Source organism: Sinocyclocheilus anshuiensis, unplaced genomic scaffold (assembly GCF_001515605.1).
Source record: "Sinocyclocheilus anshuiensis isolate Anshui unplaced genomic scaffold, SAMN03320099.WGS_v1.1 scaffold1447, whole genome shotgun sequence".
NCBI classification, from domain to species: Eukaryota; Metazoa; Chordata; class Actinopteri; order Cypriniformes; family Cyprinidae; genus Sinocyclocheilus; species Sinocyclocheilus anshuiensis.
Genome location: NW_015536547.1, coordinates 241,249 through 258,383, shown reverse-complemented (window position 1 = coordinate 258,383; position 17,135 = coordinate 241,249). Strand labels below are relative to the sequence as shown.

At 38.8% G+C, this 17,135-nt stretch overlaps 1 protein-coding gene across 1 annotated transcript; it reads left to right on the top strand.

Annotated features, from left to right (window-relative positions):
- Positions 1 to 335: 335 nt before the first annotated feature.
- On the top strand, positions 336 to 3,316 carry LOC107698812 (gastrula zinc finger protein XlCGF8.2DB-like). The gene is made up of 2 exons (XM_016499928.1): positions 336 to 429; positions 2,086 to 3,316. Exons 1-2 carry the CDS (start codon positions 375 to 377, stop codon positions 3,006 to 3,008), a joined length of 978 nt encoding a protein of 325 aa, XP_016355414.1. The 5' UTR covers positions 336 to 374; the 3' UTR covers positions 3,009 to 3,316.
- The last annotated feature ends 13,819 nt before the right edge of the window (positions 3,317 to 17,135 follow it).

Sequence of the window (17,135 nt, the reverse complement as noted above, 5' to 3'; positions counted from 1 at the left end):
TCTGTTTATTAACCGCTAAAGCGCCAAAAGTTACATAGTGCTGCTTTAATAGCGAATCGAGAGCACGTAACACTTGCTTATATATAAGACAGAAGATCTGTGTTTTTGATAACTTGAGGAATCTGTGATTCATCTTTAACAGAGCCACGTGACACACTGTTATAAAGGAACAAACAAAGATGGCGTTTATTAAAGAGGAGAGTGGAGACATGAAGAGTGAAGAAATATTCAGAGTCAAACATGAAGATACTGAGGAACAAACAAAGATGGCGTTTATTAAAGAGGAGAGTGAAGACATGAAGATTGAAGAAGCATTCAGAGTCAAACATGAAGATACTGAGACACAAACAAAGATTAAAGAGGAGAGTGAAGACATGAAGAGTGAAAAAGCATTCAGCGTCAAACAAGAAGATACTGAGGAACAAACAGGTTGGTTTTCGTTATGAAGGCTGCACTCACTCATTTGATCCTTATTAAAATGCCCAACTATACAGAAAGGAATGATATTTTTGAAGAATGTCATATAAGTTTATATTTTTATATTATATTTCATATAAGTAATCACGCATAACTTTATTTTAATATTAATCAAATTGGACCCAGGATGATTCTGAAAGAAATTATACTTTTGCTGTATAACGAAACTTTTATGTGCATCTGATTGACAGATAAACCACAAGCTCTTATTTCAGTGTTGTTTTTTATTTTGATGATATATCAGCTAACTTTGTACATTCAGTTTAGCAACAATAAGTTAAAGTTTGCGGCGATCCAAGACGCTGTTCCAAACCCTGCCACACCGCAGAGTGTCACTCACATAGATCACACTTTCTTTTTCTGTTTTGTCAAACACAGTATTTCAAACTCATCGACACAACTTTAATTCCTAAAGTGAACTTTTTACTTTTTTTTTTTTTTCTTTATGTTTTGGACTGCTGTCTTGAACTGGGTGCAATAGGCTCTGTGAGTTGTTGTAAACGTGGCGCTGCGCTTTTCGTCCGGTATGTGACTGCCTTACGTTCTTACTCCGTCCATGTATTAAAGGGATAGTTCACCCAAAAATTAAAATGTGGTACTTACTTGCGCTTATCCGGATTGTTCAAACCGACTTAAAACTAAAAGATTACTTTCTCTCGCGCGAACTCATTCGGGAGTGGTGACTTTCCACGTATTCCCAACTTCTGAGCCTGCTCGCCTGAAGTTATGGTTGATTGCTCTTCGGCTGGATATCAACACACCCTTTAACGTAAACTATGCCAGAGTGCGTACACACCTCACGCACCGGATGCCGTGCACGCGCTCAAAGACAGTTGAACATAGTGGTGTATTAGAGGTAAAAAATGATATAAATACTGTTCGGTTTCTGGCACAAACCGATCGTTTCGTGTCTTAGGACATCAATGTGTCGTCACGAGCCGCAGGGTTTAATTTGGATTTGTCTGTGCATGTTTTTTTTACTCCCATAGATTTTGTTACCATTGCCATGCATTATACGACTGATAGACTGCAACGGCTGGAGTTAAAAATCTTCTTTTGTGTTCTACTGAAGAAACAAAGTCACCTACATCTTGGATGCCCCGGGGGTAAGCAGATAAACATCACATTTTCATTTTTGGGTGAACTATCCCTTTAAATGTGCGTCCTTGAAAGTGCGCAGTTTTGTAACGTATTTACTTTAAATTCTTAGGTAATATCAATAGTATGATATATTTCAGATGCATCCGAAATTACAAAAACATATACATATATTTAATTGTTTGATGAAAATTATTGCTAGGGACAATTTGGTAGTTGCTGGATATTGGTAGGGACATGACCCTAGCGTCACCCCCTAATTATATGCCCCTGGATCACATCCATTACCTCGAAAATGAGCATTAAAACATATGCAACTAAGATTATACAATAAACTTTGCTCTTTTTTTATCATCATCACTTCGAATAACGGGAAGAGTTTTTGAGATTACATTTAACACCTCCTTTAATAGCTTAGTGTTTATTAGATCTACATGTTGTTGGTTTTGATGTTTGTTCTTTGTGCCATTAAACATGGTGTTAATTTGGATTTTTATTTTTTTGCATTAGACCTGATGACACTGAAAGAGGAGAGTCAAGAATTCAGTAAAAAGGAAGATCATGTTCACCATGAGAAATATGGTTTCACGACTGGAGAAAAAACATTTAGTTGCTCAAATACTGAAAAGACACAAAAAAGAGCTCAAAATACAGCAAATAGACGTTATTTCACCTGCCAACAGTGTGGAAAAAGTTTCAACAGAAAAGGAAGCCTTGAAGTCCACACGAGAATTCACAGTGGAGAAATGCCTTACACCGGCAAACTGTGTAGAAAGAGCTTCATTCGAAAAGCAAACCTTAAATACCCTGTGAGAGTTCACACTGGAGAGAAACCTTTTGTCTGCCAACAGTGTGGAACGAGTTTTACTGAAATAGGGAACCTTAATCTTCACATGAGAATTCACACTGGAGAGAAGCCTTTCACCTGCCAACAGTGTGGAAAGAGCTTCATTCGAAAATCTAATCTTAAAAACCACATCAGAATTCACAGTGGAGAGAAACCTTACACATGTTCACAATGTGGAAAAAGTTTTACACATAAACAACACCTTGATGGCCACATGAGAATTCATACTGGAGAGAAACCTTTCATCTGCCAACAGTGTGGAAAGAGGTTTGCTCAAAAAGGAAACCTTAAAGACCACATGAGAACCCATACTGGAGAGAAGCCTTACACCTGCAAACAGTGTGGAAAGAGCTTCATTCGAAAAGCAAACCTTAAAAACCACTTGAGAATTCATACTGGAGAGAAGCCTTACACATGCTCTCAATGTGGAAAAAGTTTTACACATAAACAAAACCTTGATGGCCACATGAAAATTCATACTGGAGAGAAACCTTTCACCTGCCAGTGTGGAAAGAGCTTCATTAAAAAAGGAAACCTTCAGAAGCACATGAAGGTTCACACTGGAGAGAAGCCGTTTACATTGTGATTAGAGTTTCGGATGTAAAGTAGCACCAGTGTGATTGCTCTCACTAGCAGCAATATCCTTGCCTGTGAATCCCTTTTTTGTGCAAAGCAATGATGATTGTGCGTGTTTCCTTGCAGGTAACCATGGTTAACAGAAGTAGAACAATGATTTCAAGCACCACCTTCCTTTTAAAGCTTCCAGTTTGTTATTTGAACTCGATCAGCATGACAATAGCTGCGTGCCTAAGTGAAGGTTGCGCACTTCGAAAGCCACATTTGAAGTGCAATTGCGTCACTATGAAGGCTGTCCCAATTCACGATTCACCCTCCGAAGGCCGCATTCGAAGGCTTATTGTGTCACTGTGGCATTCAGAAGGCTGATGCAATTTGGAAGTGACTTCAAGTGCGCCCTCCATTTCGCAGGTAAATGAAGTTTACAATAGATGCACCCTTCGCTATATTCATTTGGCAGAAGCTTTTATCCAAAGCGACTTACAGTTGAGGAATACATTAACCTCTGCCTGTGCTAATCTGTCTAACTTCACATATTCACAAAAATCTTTTAAACATCTTACATGTAGTTGTTTGTGTAAATGTCTTTGATTTATTCATTCAAATTCTCATTAAAATCAAAGTGTGCACTCACAATGTAAATAAGAGATTCATTTGGCAGATTCATTGATTGTAGTTAAATAATTGTCATCTTCAATTATTTTAAAAGGAGTCTTTACTCGCTTTCTGTACAGCCTACAGTCCTGTAGCAAATTAGCTCAATTCATATGTTATGTTCATCAGCAGTATTTCTTACATGCTCACAGCAGCATGTTGTGGATGTATTGGCAGTCGCATTTCTTGGTACTTCCTCTGCCGCAGCAGCAGCAGCAGAGTAGCAGATCTATTCCAAATACATTAACATTGTCATGTACATTACCATGTCAATCACTCTGAGAGTTGTCATGACATAATTACAATTAATTAGAATAATTTATCTCAGCTGCCAGTAGTAACTGTAGCAGAATTAATATTACCAACAACTAATCCGTTCGTCCAGCGAACATTTAGTGTAATTTCATATCAACTCTAAAAAATTATATTTTCATGGCCACAGAAAATAATTTTCTTACAGGACTACTGCATTAGAGCATGTAATGAGAAGGATTTGAGTGAGCCAATGAGGAACGGTACCTTTGGAGGGAAATTTTACAACTCTGTCTTCAAGCATGTTATTTTGCATATGCAATTGGATTGATACAAAAAAAGAAAAGGAGATGACTTGTGGCCAAGTAGGGTGACCCATACTTGGAATTTGTGCTCTGCATTTAACCCATCCAAGTGCACACACACAGCAGTGAGTAGTGAAACACACACACCTGGAGGAGTGGGCAGCCAATGCTGCGGTGCCCAGGAAGCAGTGGGGGGTTCAGTGCCTTGCTCAAGGGTCTCACCTCAGTCCTGGTATTGAGGGTGGAGAGAGCGCTGGTTATTCACTCCCCCCACCTACAATCCCTGCCGGACCTGAGACTCAAACCCACGACCTTTGGGTTACAAGCCTGACTCGCTACCATTAGGCCACGACAGCATTATGCCAAACTATTAAAAGATTCTCAGAACACTAACATATTGCATGGGTATCAACATATAATATACACTCATTTAGATCATCAAAATACAAATTCATAGATAAATTCACAAACATGCTATAGGTGAGGTTATATTAAAGGCTTAGTTCACACAAAAATTAAAATTAGCCCATGTTTTACTCACCCTCAAAGCATCCTAGGTATATATGACTTTCTTATTTTCATTTTTGGGTGAACTAACCCTTTAACTAAGGATTCTATCGTAAGCATGTATAAAACAGTATACAGCCTTGTATATGCTCCGATACAGGAGAGAACCAATCAGCATTTACCATGCGTGATCACGGAGCTCCTTGCAGGCGCTTTTTCAGATTTTTTTACAACATTGTTGTGCTTCACACAATATCCACCAGGTGGCGAAAGGAACAACATTCTGTAGTTAAACACCACGGCCAGATCAGACTGCTTTTGATAATTGTTTTCTTATAGTATCTGATGGTTTAATACATAAAGGGCCAGTTTTACTAACAGCTTGCGCCAACGTTAAAATAGTACTGTCAGGTTTAGTACGTCTTTTGGCGTTAAAATAGTACTGTCAGGTTTTACTAAAGACGCGCAGTGAAGAATTAGCACTGAAAAGGCGTGGACACAGTTATTTTTGCGCCTGACCTTATTGAATGTGCATTTGTAGGAGTTTCCCTTTCAGATGCAAAAGTTATGGGAGGAGAGTATTCAAATTAATCACACAACGCATTTTACTAAAGTTTGCGCTCGTCGAATTTACTGGCATTTGCGCCATTATTTAACGCTCAAAAAAAGCATGTCTTAAACTATTTAGTGCTTGAAATGGCTGCAATTATTGTTGCTAGGAGGAGGCACCGCAGAGATCAGAGAGCGCATGGTAGAAGTGAGAGGATTTTTTCCACACGTATTAATTTATTTTGAATGCCAGAAGAACACATTATCCGAACATATCGTTTGCCAAGCCATGTTATTTTTAATTTGCTTCAGGAAATAAAAGACGACTTGGAACCCTCAACTAGGAGTCACGCAATACCAGGTCTATCAAACCTTCATTTTTTGGCTTTCGGTTCTTTTCAATGTACTGTGGCTTATTTATTTCTTTATTCTTTATTTGCAACTACGCTAATTTGCGCTGCGCTTGGTATATTGCGTTGGCCGATATGTAAATGAGATGTTGCATCTGTGTTCTTTAATTTAAGCTTTGTTAGTAAATCACCCACATCGGCGCTGGTTTCGGTTGCGCTCTCGCGCTAATTTGCCCTGCTTAGTAAAACTGGCCCAAAATAGCCTATTTATATTAGAATATCACTTTAAAATATAATTCACACAAATAGTAAAAAGGACTTGGAAAACCAATTTATGTTTTCATTATCGGTGATCGCACACTTTATTTCACTTTCCGCAGGCATTGGCGATATGTAGGCTACTATATATAGCTAGTCAAGTCAGCACACTGATTTAATTAGTCTTACTAAAAGTTTATTAAAAAAACAATGATTTTGGTGATGCAAACGTGGTCATTCATGCATATTTGCATAAAGTTTTATATTTTGTTTTCGATTTGATGGTTTATTTCAATTTCAAATTACAAAAGTAGCTATATGAATGATGTTCTACTCTAATGACCAAAATAACTAAGTTCTTATGCTATTAAAAGTTCTTATGCTATTATTAGAACAATGCCACTCAGTCAGGTGTGCCAAAACTCTTATATATAAACGTCAATATAAAACGTCATACCAAGTAAATAAACAATTCCTTTCTAAAACTGGCTGTTGTTACAGAGCGAGCATGACAACCAGAGTGTGGATCCATCTGCAGACTTTTATTGTAAACAGCGTAGTCAGGAATAAGCAGGGGTCAAATCACCAGCAAAAAGAGTCAAATAGAGCGGCACAGTAGAGTAATCCGTAAAACAGGCAAATGGTCAGGGCAGGCAGCAAGAGATCATCAAACAGAGAACAGGCAATGGCAAAACACAGGAACAAGTCTAGACTAGGCAAGGCAAGGAAATCAGACAGGTGCTTGGTATGTAACAGAGTTAACAATACTTCGCAACCTAACTGGGTGAGTGTAACCTTTATAGGGGTCCAGATAGGGAGCAGGTGTAATTGTAATTAGTGCCGTGTGGTGGATTATGGGATTTGTAGTCCAAAGAGAATGGAGACAAGGACCGGCTCGTTACAGCTGTAATATTTTTTTTAGTTTTTTTGTGAGGGTCATGGTGGATTTGTTGCTCTGAATAATTTTTATCTTTCTTTTGGTTGAAAATTATTTTATTTAAATATTTTTTCAAGTGTTTTGAATGTATTTCTGGTTTTGAATGTATTTCTCATCTTTTTGCTTATTATTTCATAATCTGTAATGGTGTATTTTGATGTTTTATTTGTTTATGTAAAGTGCTTTGACATGTAACATTTAAAGGCTATAGAAAATAAAGATTATTATAATATTATTATTATTATGAAATTATTAAATTGGCTAGCTGTAGTTTTCTTATTATAATCACGGAAAAATATATATGTCAATGTCATTAAAATCTGTACCATTCAGCGTGACCACAGCCTCACTGTGCTGTTATATGTGAATGATGTTTTAAGCCGAAAATGCGAGTGAAGTAAGTATATCCAATATGTGGTGAATATGGAAACATTTGGTTTCATGCTGAATGAAAGAGGGCTTCAGTTTCACTTTAAATGAATTTGTTTTGGCTTGACAATTGTATAGGCTGAATACGGTTCATTTTGTACAATTTGAGTAGTGAGGGGAAATATAGCCTATAGATGTTTATAGTGTTAAATATGATTTCTAAATGTAAAATGCGACGTATGTGTGACTTTTTTTCCTCCCAAAATTGCAATTTTATAGTAGCGTATTTTTTATCATTGCAGCAAACATTTTAATATAACTTGAAAAAAATATGTTAATTTCTTTAAACCGTTGACAGTTTTCCTTTATTTTGAATTTGCAGTTCAATGGGTGACAGGACTGTATTTTTCTGCATCGCTATCAACCCAAAGGGTACTGAAAAGGTAAGAATCAAATTACATATGAGCCTTAAGCTAAAATTAGCCTTAAGCTAAAAACAATTTCGTGCCACGTTTTTATTTTTCTTTATCGACACTTTAATATACTTTTTTAACATTTTTATCTACTCAGTATTAAGCATGCGAGTTATATACTTATGGATTGCGTTTTATGGCTGTAATTTAGTTGGAGTATGTACTCAATGTGCCTTAAATTACTGCTTGTATACAACCAGTAAAGTTATTTGTTTTCTTTAAAGGGGTCATCGGATGCAAAATTCACTTTTACATGTTGTTTGAACATAAATGTGTGTTGGCAGTGTGTGTACACATCCACCTTATAATGATAAAAATCCATCCAGTGTTTTTTTTAATAATTCACATCAATATTGACCCCTTTCTCAAATCAAGCCGTTTTCAGATGCTTGGCTGTGTGATGACCCACACAGACCCAGGCCCCTCCCACAATTGTTGATTGACACAGCCGCCTTACCTTAGACCAGTGGTTCTCAAACTTTTTTGGTCGTGCCCCTCTTTAAACCTATAAAAAATCCAGCTCCGGCGCCAAACACCCCCCCACCACACACCTTTCTTTTTCCGCTGATGGCCCGCGCCCGCCCTGCAATTCTCATGCGATCAGATCCACCTTGAGTGAGCTGTAGACAGTCTGTCATTGTTTAGGCACCGGAGCAGGGGTAGACAAGAATGGCTCCTAAGCGATTGAGGTGTTTTGTTGTTGGATGTAATAATGAACATAGCAGTCGTCATTTACTCCCGACATCTAAGCAGTTGAAAACGCAGTGGATTAAGTTTGTTTTTGAAGGGCCCAATCTGCCTTAACGCATCTATGTTCACACATTCGTGATCCAGATTCACCTAAAGAACAAGTGAGAATAAGTTTTTTATGAATCTTTGCAAACCGCCTTTCCTAATAATGTGCTAGTTAGAAAGTTCTGTTGCTAAAGTAAACAGTATGGCTCGTCACCCCAAGGAAGAGAGGGGTGGGGTGAGCAGAGCTCATTAGCATTTAAAGTGGCGTGCAACAAAATGGCTTGCTCTGAAAAAAAAAGCTGTTTTTGACAAGGTAAAAAGGGTGTTGTTTTACATTACAATTGATAAATTTTAACAATAGTATGTTATAGACTTAGGGGACTTATAAGACCCTAAAGAATCATATCAACTTGTGGAAAATGGGCATCCAGTGACCCCTTTAATTATCTGTTGAAATAATATGAAATGTCTTTAAACTGTTGGGAAAAAATGTAGTTTCGTACATAAGCATTTACACAAATGACTGAACAATTGGATTTAGCGGAGACATTTCTGTCTGGGTTTGAGGAAAGTACCACGTGTTAATCGCTTTACTTTTCTTTAAAGGGTCATGAAACCCCAGACTACTTTTTCTGAGATTTTAGCAGAGGTGTTTGTGTTGCACATCATAGAAGACAATGTTAGCATCCGATAATTTTAATTGTTGGAAAAAACTGGTTAATTTGAAGCTTTTTTGCGCTATTTTCATCTTCCGGGTTTAAAATCTACATTGTGTTGACGTCACAATTTGTGACGGGGTTAATGGACTATAGTACATCGATGACGCGTCGGTGTCTATGAAATTATTCATGAGACTGTGTGTTCTTATCCTGTGAGAAGATGCTTCGCTTAATTATTCACAACAGCATGTGTTGATTTGCTATGACAGAAGTTTCGGACTGTGAGATGACATCGCGCATGTTAACTGAGAGAAACGTTCATGGATGGAAGAAGAGTGTTTGTTTTTGCTTTGTAATAAGAGTTCGGCACAAACGCGATTCATTCACTTGGTGAGCATAACCGTTTTTACAGCTCTGTGACACAACCCGTCAAAAGTCTTATATAAACACCACAGAATAAGCCTTAAAAGTTCTTAGAGGTGCAACAGCGTGTTCATATGTTTTCGATGCAGAGTGCAAATGGCTGTGCATTTATTTGTGTTTTTAACTCGATGGGAGCGAAATTAAACTGTCTGAACGCGAAGCTGTGTGTGTTGTCTGTCTCCCCTCTTCCCCCTCCTCCGCTCCGCTGCGCACCACACCCACTTTTTTAGCATTTTTTAAAACTGTGGTGAGAACTAACCAGTGCTGAAATGGGGGTTTCATGACCCCTTTAATAAGTACCATTTCTAGGCATAGGGAAGCTAGGTGGTTGCCTAAGGCGCCTCCAGCAGAAGGGGGCGCCAATGAGCGCATTCTGACGTAAACTTTCGAATTCATGAAAATGTTCATATTTTCAAAATCTAGTGTAGCGTTAGTTCTGGCAGGTCACGTTAGTCAATTCAAAAATGTGTACATAACATTATTGAACTTTAACAATATCTGCAATACATTTATGTTGGTTCTGTTCTGTTTACCCTGGGGGGTTATCGCTGCTCTCCCTGCTCTTATTAATGCTAGGCTGCATGGATGTGCAGGGAGTTCTTAGCCAGAACAGAACCATACCGCCAATCCAAACTGTATGCTAATTGTATGAAATAAATGTACACCTGCTCCCTACCAGCTGTAAATGGTGCGTAAAACGTTCTGTGTTCTTTTTGGCAAACTGATGACACTGAATTTTGATGCACTGCCATTATAAGTACAAGTTAATTTGCCCTTGCCCTCTGTTTGAATTTTTATTGATTTTTTTTTTTTTTTTTAGTAGCTGAGTTGATAACTGTAAAACGCAGCACTCGTCACTGTCACTATTTACCCAGCCGTAAATAGAGGAGAGGTGGGTGGGACAAATACTGACCAACCATCCTACTTGTACAACGACTGCCTACAACAATGGAGAAGTCAATATTACTGATTACTGCTTTTTTATATTTAGTATCATTCTTAAAAATGAGATACTAGTAATACGTTGCCGCCGTGGATATTCCAAATCATAGCAACTCTCAGCTGGAAAAACACTGTGCCACCAAAACGTTTTCAAGTGTCACCAGCTGGTCGTAATTACTTACAATTGTGCAAATTATGTATGCAAATCAATGGTAGACAAAAAACAGAACATATAATCAAGTATAAGTAAATAATATATGTTTTTATACTGTAAACAAGATCATATATCCAAACAAGTCATATATCCAACGAGGTTGGAGGCAGCAATGCCGGTGGCACTCAACTTTTTGTGGTCAGGTAATATGGATCAGTGTAAATTGTTAATCAGTGACAAATGATATAAATTACTGTTCCTAAAATTTTTGCTGAGATTATCTCAGTACCATTTCTACTTGGTTTGCTTCTGTTTCTCCAGTATGACGATTTAATCGGTCTTTACTCTTCGGCTCTGTGCACTTTCAGTTCACTGCTCAATGCAACGATAGGCTATCACAGTCGTTTATTTATTTAGTAACATATTTTATCTGTCAGTATGTCTCGTCTCTTTATACCTGACTGTCTGAATGTTCATATTTAGCTCCACATATGTCATAAAATATATAGGATAACCATAGTTTTTGTTCGGGAGCTCCATCTGCTAACGTTACTCGCATCGTATTTTTGATGGAAAAAAATTATAGAAATTATCATTCTTTCTAAATGTGATGTATACTGTGACTATAAGTAAACAGAAAATGACGTGACTAAGTATGTGCCCTCTTTCTTTTGTGTAATAACGGTAAATACCACTTTATTTCTGTGTGACTAATTTTCAATCCTGACAAAGTAATTCATTATGATCAATGTATCACTTATTATTGTAAAACTGGTAAAACATTGATGCTTTTGGAATTAAATCTTTAAGTAAACAACAAAAATGCAAACAAACGGCCTGTCATGGGTCAGGGTGCCCTCTGGCTCCCTCTGCTGTCTGTCTGTCGTGTCTTTCGGCGGCTTGTGATCGGTGCAATCAGCGCTGATCTGGCGGTGGGGCTGCGCTGGTCACTGGCTACCTCTACCCCACCTGTCGCTTATTACCCTTTCCTTTATATTCCTCTTCCGTCTAGTCTTTGTTGTGAGTAGATTGTTTTGTGTCTGATGTGTTTTGTGTCCTGGTTGTTTCGTTCTCTGGTGTTACACTCACCTCTGTCTTCCCTGCTCCCAGGACGCATAGAGAGAAGGACTGCCTCTCTTTGCCTCACTCAACTCTCAGGTTGTTGGTCGTGGGCTATCGTCTACTCCCTTGGTCCGCATCACACTGCCGACCGAAGTTGGATTACTCCCAGAGACTGGCTCGCTATTTTTGGTTACAGTTTTATTTGTTTTGGTTACCTTTGGAGAATAAACTTTCTTTGCATCTAATCCTCTGCCTTTGAGTTCTCTGTGCTCCTCGTCCCGTCACACAGCCGCTCTTATGTTTGTTTTGTGATCTCACTAGTTCCAGTGTTTTATTTCTGATTAGTTTTCTGATAACTTCTTTGTTGGTGAAATGATGGGGTTGCGTGACGTTGTTCCAGAGAGGCGGGTTTTAGTGAAATGCAGCAGAGCTTCAGGCCCGACAGTGGAAACGCATCGTGATTTTGGGCTCGGTGCTACAGGTCCGAGGCTATTAGCCCCGCCTGGCCGTTTAAAGCACTGGCCCGACAGTGGAAAAGTGGCTGTTGTGGGTCGAGCGATTGGATACTCTGTATCCCAGAGGTTTAAATGAGGCATAATAGAGCTGGCTTAAATATTTTCCTCTCCTTGGTCTTTTCTCAGATTTGGGCCTTTTCTCTCTCTCGGTGTGTGTGTGTGTGTGTGTGTTTTCTAAATTCTTTGATTTTAAGGGGCGGTCACACTGCACTTTTTGTTCCATTGACTTCCATTCATACGCATGCGAATGCGTCAGACCGGAAATGCAAGCTTGTGTGAAAAATTTTGCTGCGTTCCAAAGTTCAAGTTTGGTGAACTCGGACCTGCGAATTCGCATCATGTGGAGACGTGTGACCAGTAGAAGATCGATAAAAACATGGTCAGGTCAAAGTGTCTGAATAATTTTTGGTCCCAAATGTTTATCAATTTTACTGGTAGTCCACTGTATGAATAATTTTTGGGTATAATGTCACAGTTTACTTTATTTTGCTATCCTCACTTACACATATGAACTATAGTGTCCTGCACCCACTAGTAAATATATATCAAAAATGTCTGAATAATTTTTGGTTCGACTATATGTGTGTGTGTGTGTGTGTGTGTGTGTGTGTCAACATGTGTGTGTGTGTGTGTCAACTTCCCAAGCAGACTTCAAAAGCAAACTCTGCTGCATGAACTTGGCAATATTCTTTTATTTTTCAGTTGAGACTTGCAAGAAAAAATGGCGTGGGCTCAGAGACACCGGCTACATGAGAGAGAGAAGGATAGAAAGAGACAGTAAGAGAAATGGAAGTGAAGGAGGACACAGAAGAGGATCCAGATCTGCCAACCTGTATGCATTTTGCATAGCGGGTACGTGTAGCATACTGACTACTAATACACTGCTTAAAACTATAATTGTTCAGAATGTGTAGTTTTACTAGTTTACTAGCTAATAAAAAAACTTGTAATCGTTCAAAAATTAAATCGTTAAAAAGTGTTCAATGTTGTATATAAAAATAGTTATTTATATTTTAACATTATATTATGCATTTATATTATTTTATGAGCAAATCTAAATTAACATATAAAATATAATTTTGCTGAGGTTTGATGTAGTGACAATTTTGCATCGTGATTACGTAATGACATCATCGCGCAATGACATCACAACGTCATTTAGCAACTTTTAGCAACAAATCGACCTTCCTTTAGCAACTTCCCCTGAAAATTAGTTGGCAACACTGGTGCCAAACCATCAGAACCAAACTGAAAACTGTGTTTAAAAAACCGAGGTATTTATTGAACCTTGGGCTAACTATATTGTTGCATTCCTACTGTTTACTTTAAAATACTGTATAACAGGAATATCACAAACTGAGTGCAGACTCTGAGTACTAACCTATGAAAAATATTTAACATGAAGTCTAGCATTTTGCACATTTGCACCCCCCCCCGGTTACACTGATGGTACTCAAAAAAAATTTCAAAGGTTGGCAGGTCTGGAAGATGGAGAGTTTTTTTTATATAGAAATTTTCACGACTTTTCCAAGACTGGAAATCATATTGTAAAATGCAATTTCCAGGTTTCCCACCAATCAGATCCTCAGCATCAGCAGTCAGGTCCCCAGCAGCCAGACTCCAAGAACCAGCAGCCAGGTAGACATCACAATATATCAATTCTGTCTGAAATTAGACTTTGACTACCGTGTACTTTCGTTTAATACTTTTTTACATTTAAGAGCTCAGGTGTGTGCCCAAGACTCAGTAGAAAAACAGAATGACTATTTGTAAAGCTGCTTTCAGAAAAGTGTATTATGAAAAGAGCTAGACAAATAAATTTAACTTGACAGGTCCCTGAGTGCCAGGTCCCCATCATAAGCACTCAGGTCCTCAGCCGTCAGGTTCCCAGCAACCAGGTCCCGTGCGTCCAGGTCCCTGTATCAGGCACCAGCAGCCAGGGCACCACTGCATCTAAAAAGAAAAAAAGAAAATCAAGTGCCATGGATGAATTTGAAAGTGAAATAATGTCCATTGTAAAAGAAAAGAGAAAAGAGGATGATGTAAGCAGCTTCCTCAACTGCATTCACCCAGCTCTCTCCCGTCTACCCAGGGAAACCAGGAGTTCGCTCCAAATAAAGATACTGCAGTTGATACACGAGGCTGAGTACAGTGTCAGTTCACGAACATGATCTTTAAAGTAATAGTTCACTCAAAAATGAAAATCTACTGCAATTTAACTCTCCCTCAGGCCATCCAAGATGAGTTTGTTTCTTCATCGGAACAGATTTGGAGAAATTAAGCATCACATAACTTGCTCAGCAATGGAACTATTACTCATTTCTTATAAGTTCTCATGAGTTTTGAGTGCATTAAGTTGTTTTTAAGTGCAATTAAGGAGTTGTTCACTCCAAAATGAACATTGTCATAATTAATTCTAAAGAAAATTATTCCTTAAAGAAGATGTGGTTTTCAAAAACAGGTTCTAATAAATTGCTCTCTTCTCCTGCTGTTATGTAGGAATTGTTGTTTTTGGTAGTTAATGAATTTGATAAAAACAATAAAACCAGTTTCCTGATTCATTACTTTGTCTTGTTGCTTAGTGTACTTGAACAACTATCACTAAGCTTTAGCATCGCTGACAATACAGTTCAAATGATTTGACAGCCTTTTTGGAGATCCCAACTGTAAACATACCATTGTAGTGGAGATGTTCTTGATGTCTTGGTTGTTGGACACAACTGGTAATATCCATCATGAGTAACACATTTGCTGTAAACACCAGGATTTTTTTTGACTGTAAACAAGCATGGCAATATGCATTTTGCATCCATGTACCCAAAAGATAACTTGCATTCTATCAAAAATTTTATATGGGCATTTAAAACATGTTGCGTGTGTGCAGATGTAACCTTAATGTACACACACACACACACACAAACAATGGAAAAATTGACTCTGTGATATTGAAGTGGCTCTGAAAAGAACCTTTTTATGGTGAGCCAGAATTCCTCAAATCTGGTTATACTGCCAACTGCACCACACGGGGAGTTGAAGTATTCCCTATACTTCTCCCTCACAGCTAGGGCCTCCCGCGACACAGTGTTGCTTCCCATCCTTCCAGCTGCATTCAGTGCAGTACCTGGGTCAGCAGAACCAGTGGTGGAAGGAGAATTCTGATGACCCCATCTAATAAAATTGTGGAGAATGCTGGTTGCTTGCACAATCTTTTCTGCATTACATGGGCTCAACTCCATCAGTCTGTGGTACACACGAAACTGAGCTGCCATGATGCCAAACGCATTCTTTACAATCCTCCTTGCATGCGACAGATGGAAGTTGAAGATCCTCTGGTCAGCAGGGATTGCTCTTCCTGGGTAAGGATGCAGAAGATGTTTTCGGAGGGGAAATGCTTCATCTCCAACAAACACAAATGGTACCTTACCAAGGTGTTCACCATTAGGGAGAGGCTCATCATCTGGGAGATTGAGTGTTCCATCTCTGAGAGCTCTTCCAAGAGCAGAGGCAAACAATGTACCACCATCACTACTCTTGCCAAAAGCACCGATGTCTACTACTCTGAAGAGGTAGCTGGCATCTACCACTGCCAGAAGAACAATATTATAACTACAAGGGACAGTTCTCTAAAGGGACCCAGAATCAGCAGGAGCTTTGATTGTAATGTGCTTCCCATCATTGGCACCCAGGCAGTGTGGAAAAGCCCATTTACTGGAGAACCCCTCAGCAATCGCCCTCCAATCTGATTCCTGAGGCACTGGCATATACTCTCCTACCAAACTCTCCCAAATGGCCGTGGCCACAGATGGCACTATTCCAACTACAGTGGATTTGCCCACCCTGAAGCTTTTGGATATAGTGTGGTAAGAGTCACCAGTAGCCAAAAACCTGAAATTGAAGAGTATTTTATTAATACTACTGAATATTTTATGAATATTAATGTTATTTAAAATATCCCATAACTTTGTATGTTTCATCAAACTTCACAATACTACATATAATTGAACTCAATATTTGACAATTAAATGGTGAAAAGCAGGTGGCCTGGTAAATGAATCTGGTCCCAAACTAGTTTCTATCAATATTAGTGGGTAAGCTTTTTTTTAAGCATTTGCAGACATCATAACATAAAATATTTTGATGTTAAAGTACTCACCGTAAACAGATCGAATTAAAGAATGGAACTCTCCCCGCTCATTCCGAGTCCGTAGAATAGGGTGAACCCACAGCCTTCTACTTTTCAGATGCTTTCGACGCCGTTGCAAAAGACACAGTACAAGCACATCGGAATCCATGTTGAGATAATTGAGGGGAAACCTTGGAGCGTAATGTCATATCCTGCTCCCGCCCATATTTGCAGCGGCATCCGAAAAAATTTTGCGTGTTCAAAGTCTAGTGTGACCGCCCCTTTAGACTAAGGTCCAGAACAACACCAAACCTAAAACCTACCCACAGTAAAACCGGGCGCATACTGTGCGATTTTTAATAGTCCCTTGCGATTGTTGCTTGTCAGACTGTTCGAACATGATCCCCACGTAAAGCCTTGTACACACCGGGACGATTATCGCGCGCTTATCGCCAACGTTTTTCGACGCGTCTTTTGTGTTCATACCCAAGCTATTTTCGCAGGCGATGAGCCGAGTGAATGTGAAAATTCACTCCCTGACATTAGATGGCGCTTAATGAAAAACAGAAATACCCCGGTACACATCGAATCCTATTTGATCTGCAATCTCTCTCCATAACAACTCCCTCTTATCGAGATTTTTGTAGTCACTGTCGCGTTTGTCATAAAGCCCTTTGTGTTCAGACACCAATGAGACCAGCAGCTCTACATTCATCTTGCCTCGATGCATCTTCTTGGTCTACTTACTTCCTCTTTGTCGTTAGGTATCAATGTGTGCTCGGCACAAAATTTATAAAGTCTTTGGTGGTTTGATACACCAGAGCAAATACGAAAATCTGAACGGCTATTTGAAAACATGTAAAAACTGCC